Source organism: Vicia villosa, linkage group LG4 (assembly GCF_029867415.1).
Source record: "Vicia villosa cultivar HV-30 ecotype Madison, WI linkage group LG4, Vvil1.0, whole genome shotgun sequence".
NCBI lineage: Eukaryota > Viridiplantae > Streptophyta > Magnoliopsida > Fabales > Fabaceae > Vicia > Vicia villosa.
Genome location: NC_081183.1, coordinates 64,746,966 through 64,754,518, shown reverse-complemented (window position 1 = coordinate 64,754,518; position 7,553 = coordinate 64,746,966). Strand labels below are relative to the sequence as shown.

The window sequence follows — 7,553 nt, the reverse complement described above, 5'->3', positions numbered from 1 at the left end:
TCGCCAAACATCGTCACAATATATCAATAATTATTGATAAACAATCATCACCTTACATCCTGCACTTCGCAATTATTCACAGAATAATTAATCGCACACAAAGAGATATTAAAATTCCCTAAACCCCATATACGGTCCTGTCGCACCCTAAATTTTGACCTAAGCTTTTTTCATCTAATCGGTCATTTCATCTGCATCCAGATTAAGTTTCAACTTCACACGTTGCGTATCAAATTATTATGAAATTCACAATTAATTTGTCATCTTTTTTAATTTGCATCTTGAATTCAATTTTATCATTGCATTTTACCATTTAATAAATTAACTTGCATTTTCTCTTTGAAGTTCTATTTAAAATTGATTTAATGTTTAAATTATCATTTAATTGTTACCAATTTAGATTAGAATTAAAATAGAAACTATAGGATCATATAATTCATGCATTTAAAATAATTTTTGTTTTTTACTTCATCTTTTATTATTTTATTATTGTACATATATTAGTCCAAATACAAAACAAAACAAAAAATAAAAGATACAATTCTTTGGCCCAATGTATGCACCGGCCCAGTATATGCACCTTCCAACCATCATCTTTGTACAAGCTGCATAAAACAAAAATACTGCTCCATCATCAGACAGCCTGCTCAAATCTGCGCCACCAACCTGCACACAACAGTCCAAGTATTTCACCAAAATAGACACAACAAACCTGTGCAAAAAAAGCAACAAAAGCAGACTACCAAATTTGTTCAAATCTCCACCCTAATTTCCCCCCAAAATTCACATTTCCATCTATAAAAATCAATCACAGCAAACACAATAGGGAGGGGAATCGGCAGCCACGAAAAAACCCTACTTAGTATCAACTTCTACCTCACCTAAAATCCCCTAAAAAACCATTACTAAAGCTCTCATTTCAGAGTGACTGAAGCTTCAAGGTGAAGAAGCTTCAAGCTACTCAGAGCTTGACCTCATTTCCTGCACACAGAAAAACATAGCAACAATAATATACCAATTACAAAACCAAACCGCAGACTTCATCTTCTTCACAACCTAATCCCCTGCTAATCGAACCGTTCCAAATCCATAACCCTGCAACTTCACTGCCTAAGACCTAAACCGATTCACACAATACTCACAATCAACACAACGCTTCAACCACGCCTAGCCTCTAATACACCCGTTCTAAACCCATCAACCTCACAATGCTCACACGCACAGACCAACATAATCGCACTCAACAGACATAACAACAGCAGAAGCTCAGAAGAATAATCGGTTAAAGCGTAGAGGTATACCTGGAATTCTTGTTCTTGCTCCTATTTTTTGTTCCCGCATCTGATTTCCATGTAACTGTAATCGAATCATAATGAGAAATTAGGGCCTAGGGTTTATGTTTGTTTGAATTGTTGTTGAGCCATGATAATGAGAGATCGCGATTAGTGAGCGTGTGCGAGCAAGAGAGAGCAGAAGCGAGAGTCGTGAGAGAGTTTGGTATTTGGTGGTTGTTGTTCACAAAACGAAATCGAGAGAGATAGAGGTGTGGGCGAGCGAGAACGAGAGAGATCGTGAGAGAATCACGAGAGTGATGAGAGATATTGTTGTTTGTTTTTCACAGAGAGAGAATAATCAAATAGCAGTGTGAAGCGTGTTTCCCCTTTTCTTTTTTCAGAAAAATAATTAAGCGGCTAGAGAATAATCCTTATTTTTTTTTAGTATTTAAAATTCATCTTGGGCCTCATGCTGAACCGGCCCAGCTCCCCCAATTACAACATCATCACCTTTTCCGCTAATACACCCCCAGCGCCCCGTATTTGTCTTGTTGGTGGGCCTTTGCTTGTTGGCCCAAACAGTTTCAATAATTTCACCATTACCTTTTATTTTAATTTTAGTTTTTAGTTTTAACTTTTTGAATATAAAACCTCAAAAATAATTTCATTTTAATAAAATACTCGATCCAACATCGAGTCCATTTCAAATCTCTTCACAAAAACTTCAAAAAACAATTCAAACTCATTACTTCTTTTTTCGCCCAAGCGCGAAGCCTTTTCATTGCCCAAGTGCAAAGTTCACCCAAGTGTGAATCTCATTTCAAAAATTGTCTTTTCCGCTCAAGTGCGATTAAACCCATTTCATAAACCCTAAAACGCTTGATCCAACGTCAAGTTGTTAACGCAAAAGCTTCTTTTTAATCAAATCAAAGTGATCAAGTGACAAGAAGTGAACACCTCTTGAATACCTTGATCTTTTGAATAAAAATACATTAATCAAATCAAAGTGATCAAGTGACAAGAAGTGAACACCTCTTGAATACCTTGATCTTTTGAATAAAAATACATTAATCAAATCAAAGTGATCAAGTGACAAGAAGTGAACACCTCTTGAATACCTTGATCTTTTGAATTAAAATACATTAATTAAATCAAAGTGATCGAGTGACAAGAAGTGAACACCTCTTGAATACCTTCGATCCTTTGAATAAAACTTTAAATATTCTTTCTTAATTAAATCGAAGTGATCGAGTGACAAGAAGTGCACACCTCTTGAATACCTTTGATCCTTTGAATAAAACTTAAAAAATATCTTTCTTAATTAAATCGAAGCGATCAAGTGACAAGAAGTGCACACCTCTTGAATACCTTTGATCCTTTGAATCAAACTTAAAAATATCTTTCTTAATTAAATCGAAGCGATCAAGTGACAAGAAGTGCACACCTCTTGAATACCTTTGATCCTTTGAAACAAACTTTAAGTATTCTTTATCAAATTGAAGTGATCGAGTGACAAGAAGTGCACACCTCTTGAATACCTTTGATCCTTTGAACCAAACACTAAACATCCTTCATAAAATTAACCAACAAACTCGTAGTTTTTTATTCGAACTACGATTGCTCTGACTTTCCCATTGCACGAGGGAATACGTAGGCACAAGATACAAACGTCTTGGCGAGCATAATAATAAAAAATCTTTTCTTTTTCTTCACAATAATAAAAAAATAAAAACCCATTTTCTTTTATTGATTAATAAATTAAAGAACGCAAACATTACGCAAACACTCATTCATAAAACTAACTAAATGGGTCCCATCGAGTACGATGGAGGTGAGGGGTGCTAATACCTTCCCCTTGCTTAACCGACTCCCGAACCCTAATTTGGTTGCGATGACCGTCTTATTCATTTGTTTTTATTCATGGGTTTTATTCGACATTTTCCCTTTCCTATTGGAATAAATAAAGATCGGTGGCGACTCTGTTCCTCTTCGAGCGTGTAGACACCTCGAGTAATTTTTAGCGCTACAGAATTGGCGACTCTGCTGGGGACTATCCTAAGAGAGTCAACCCTAGTTTAGTTTGTTTTATGTTTAAGTGTTTGCTTTTGTTTGTTCATTCTTGTGTTCTTTATGCTTATTCTTATGTTCTTTATGTTTACTCCTGTGCTATTTATGTTTCTTTACTCTTGCTTTATCGCTTTTATTTTATTTCTGTATATACTCAATTGTGGGGTATGAGAATGATATTTGAGTGAAGCTCTCAACCCGAGCTTTGAAAAACAAGAGAAAAACATAAGTTAGGAGGTGGTTGTGTAGTGCTAGTCCCCAAGGTGAACACCTTGAATGGCTAATACGAAAACCCCACTTGGAGGAGACTTATTCATGAGATTTGTCATAAGATGGTTAACCCGTCGCATGGCGAAAATCTGATTTCGTCGTTAACTCCAAGGACCTTTAGAACCTGTTCCATCTGAAGAAGTTATGTATCGATCCCCAAGGTGCACTCCTTGTATGATGGGTACAATAACTTCGCCTAGAGGTTGCATACTCATGAAATTCGTTATAAGATGGTTCACCTGTCGCATGATGAAATTCTGATCATGCTCGGATGCCTCTAGGAACCGTTATATCCAAAAACTCTAGAGCTAACCTTGTGAGGGGATTTTTGGGTAAAGAACTTAGAACTATCCTAACTTAAGGAGCCTTCCGATAGGTTGTTCTATTACCTTGCTTTGCATCCAACATTGCATGACATATCATTTGCATCATGCATACATTCATGTTGTCCTTGTACCTCATTCCAACTGTCTCTTTCATCCAGTCACCATCAATCGCCAAGCTGATTCCCAGGCATCCTTATCAGACGCGAAGTCTTACTCGACATAAAGATGGAAGACCTTGAACAAGAGAATCATGAATTCCGTGATGAAGTAACTACTCTTCGAGTTGGGGTGGAAAGATTGACTGCTTTGGTGGAAAGCTTAGTGGTTGCTCGGAATCAACCATCACCTCCTTCATCTCCTCGTGCCACTCAAACACAAACTGAAGCCCAGACTACTACGATCTGCGAAGTTTCTACTGCTACTATTTCTATGGCTCCTATCACTGGTCTCTCTCACTATCAGATGCCTAATGGCTACCCTGGGGGCATGTCTTACAACTTTGTGCCAGAGGGATACCATCCTGTTACTGGAGCTGCTCAAACTACTCCTATAATGACCGTGATTCCACCCCCGGTACATACCGTGCCACAAGCTGAGGAACCCATTTACCAAGTTGAGCCCAATGAAAGAGGTGAAGTTTATGATGATTTCCAAGATCAATTCCAAGAGATGCGAAAGGAGATTAAGGCCCTCAAAGGGAAGAATTCATTTGGAAAGAATGCTTATGATATGTGTCTTGTGCCAAATGTGAAAATACCTGCCAAGTTTAAAGTGCCTGATTTTGAAAAGTATAAAGGGAGTTCGTGTCCTCAGAGCCATTTGACCATGTACTGCAGAAAGATGGCCACTCATACTGATGATGATAAGTTATTGATCCACTATTTTCAAGATAGTCTAACTGGTGCTGCTTTGAAATGGTACATGGGATTGGATAGTACTCATATCAGTTCTTTTGATGACCTTGTAGAAGCGTTCATTCGACAATACAAGTATAATGTCGACATGGCTCCTGATAGAGATCAACTCCGAGCCATGGCGCAAAAGGAGAAAGAGTCTTTCAAAGAGTATGCACAAAGATGGCGTGAGGTTGCCGCCCAAATCTCTCCTCCTATGGAAGAAAAAGAGATGACCAAAATGTTTTTAAAGACCCTAAGCTCATTTTACTATGAAAAAATGGTTGCAAGTGCTCCAACCGACTTCACTGAAATGGTGAATATGGGAATGCGACTAGAGGAAGGCGTACGAGAAGGACGATTGATTATGGAATCTGGATCGTCGATTGGAACCAAGAAATATGGAAACAACTTTCAGAAGAAGTGGGAAGATGAAACTATTGCTTTTGCAATTGATGGTGGAGAGTCTCATAACTCACGTTCCTACCGACCCTTAGCTTATCAGCAAGCACCATTCATATCATACGATCAGTATCCATATGTTGCGGCCGCGCAATTCAAGCAACCATACCGACAGCCTTGGGCATCTCCTCCTCATAGTTCTTCACAGAATGCTCCTCAGAATGCAGCTCAGAATCAGAATCGTCAACTGAATCAGAATAGAGCTTCAAGGAATCAACAGAAAAAGGATCGCCGCATTGACCCAATTCCAATGACCTACGCTCAGCTATGGCCATATCTAATCGAGAGTAAAGCAATAGCTCCCAGACCAACCCGACCTGCAAAGTTTCCATTTCCCAAGGAATACAATCCAAATGTCAAGTGTGATTTTCACGATGGGATATCAGGTCACTCCATTGAAGATTGCAATGTCCTGAAGGAAAAAGTTCAAGATCTGGTTGACAAAAAGATACTCTCTTTCAAGGATATTGGTCCTATGCCATGATCAGTGCTGAGACACCAAGAACATTCCTAAAACCAATGGTTCAAAGCAGATCATTGAGCCACTTTTTATCACTTCCATTTACGTTTCTTCGCTTGTTTGTTAAGTGTTTATTTGCTTTTGAACATTGTTAACTTTAATGGTAATATTAATGAAATGAGCATGCAAGTTTTGAATTGGTCCATTCGTATTCACTCTTTCTTCCTTTTATTTTATTTTGTTTCCTAAAAAAAAAATGAAAAAATTATGTTTATGTTTCTCCTATTTCCTTTTCTCTACCATACTTTTGTTTAAGCAAGTATTGGAGGATGACGATAAACAAAATACCCAATTTGCATCAGTGTGCTTTCAAATAAAACTTTGTTGATGATGTACAGGCATTCTTTCAAATCCCCAAACACTGGAGATATAAGGATGATAATCCCTCGTTAACCCCTTTGAGCCTTAGAAGTAGGTGTTTTCTTTCTGCACGCAATTGAAACCCTTAATCAAAACCTGGGGCAGGGTAGTTGTTCAGTTAAAATGACTAATGCATATGATTTCCAAGAGAATCATTTCATGGGAACCACTCCCGACCAAAGGTTCAACCGTATCCTCTCTTCGTACATTATGTCGAAGAAGTAATGAATATTCAAAACTCATAACGGTTGTCTTTCCTGAACCATCAGTGGGGCAGTCATACTCCTCTCTAATCATTGAACAATTGTCATACAAGTTGTTCAAAAAAAAAATCATTCAAAAGAAAAGCCCGCTAAGTCAAAACCTAAGAAGGAGACTTAGGCAAAAAATTTAGGGATACAAAAGTCAAAATAAAAGAGATCAGAAGATCATTATCAAAAGAAGAAAAGCAAAAACAAACTTGTGTGACTTCCAAAGAAGAATAGGTGACTGTCACCTTAGAATCCATTGGTTCTCAAGCATCATTCGTAATCCTTCTTGGAAATTGAATACATGAGTCAGTTAACTGAACTTAGGATTGGAGTACATCACGAAGAATGGGTGGGTTAAAATCAACTTTTGAGCCTATATCCTTTGTTTCTCAAACCGTGAACCTGGCCACGTTACAACCTCCGAAAGTCCTAATTGAAGCAAGATTTCTTTTGAAAGCATACTAAGGCAAGGTTGCGATAACCTGACTTCTAAATATTTGCTAATCATTTGTTTCGATACCACGCTATCACATCATCTTTCACATCTTGAATTTCAAACTTTCATTCTCATACGGATTTATTCATCGAATACCACAATTTCATTTCAATAAATGATTTGTTTTCAAAATTTGCGTGCACGTCGCATTAAAATTACCATTTTGAATTGAATAGTTTCATTTGTAATTAAGCACTTTCCATAAAGAAAGTTCCAATAATGGAAGTCATTTGAAGAGCCTATAGTGGAACCATCAGGGTTGCATCACTTCAAAAAACCATCATTCAGGGGCACCCCACTTCAAAGTTCCCAAGGACTGGGGCATGCCATATCATGATCATCAGTTTGAATCCAAATTTTGGTTGAAGCAAGTTTCTCCATATACTCAGCATTCTGGGGCAAATCAAGGCCAAGATCTCTCCTTCAAGCAGTCAAAACAGACTATGTCATATCAAGCGGCCCTTAAGCTCATAATTGGTGTTGGGAATCATGCTTGCAAAAAAGTCCTACCAAATGACCTCTTCTATTTCACAAAGTGTACCAGAGAACCTTTCTCATGCCCCCCATTGGGACACCCATTGAAACATTCAGTCATAACATGCATTCATTAATCATATAATCATGCATATAATTC

At 37.7% G+C, this 7,553-nt stretch overlaps 1 protein-coding gene across 1 annotated transcript; it reads left to right on the top strand.

Moving 5' to 3' along the window:
• The first annotated feature begins 4,162 nt into the window (after positions 1–4,162).
• On the top strand, positions 4,163–5,776 carry LOC131597304 (uncharacterized). Its single transcript, XM_058870008.1, has 2 exons — positions 4,163–5,001; positions 5,122–5,776. The coding sequence occupies exons 1-2, from the start codon at positions 4,163–4,165 to the stop codon at positions 5,774–5,776; spliced, it is 1,494 nt and encodes a 497-aa protein (XP_058725991.1).
• Positions 5,777–7,553: the final 1,777 nt, after the last annotated feature.

Coding starts and splice junctions, on each gene's coding strand:
- LOC131597304 (XM_058870008.1), top strand. CDS start 4,163: ATGGAAGACCTTGAACAAGAGAATCATGAATTCCGTGATGAAGTAACT. Junction 5,002..5,121: donor GAGAAAGAGTCTTTCAAAGA/GTATGCACAAAG, acceptor AATGGTTGCAAG/TGCTCCAACCGACTTCACTG.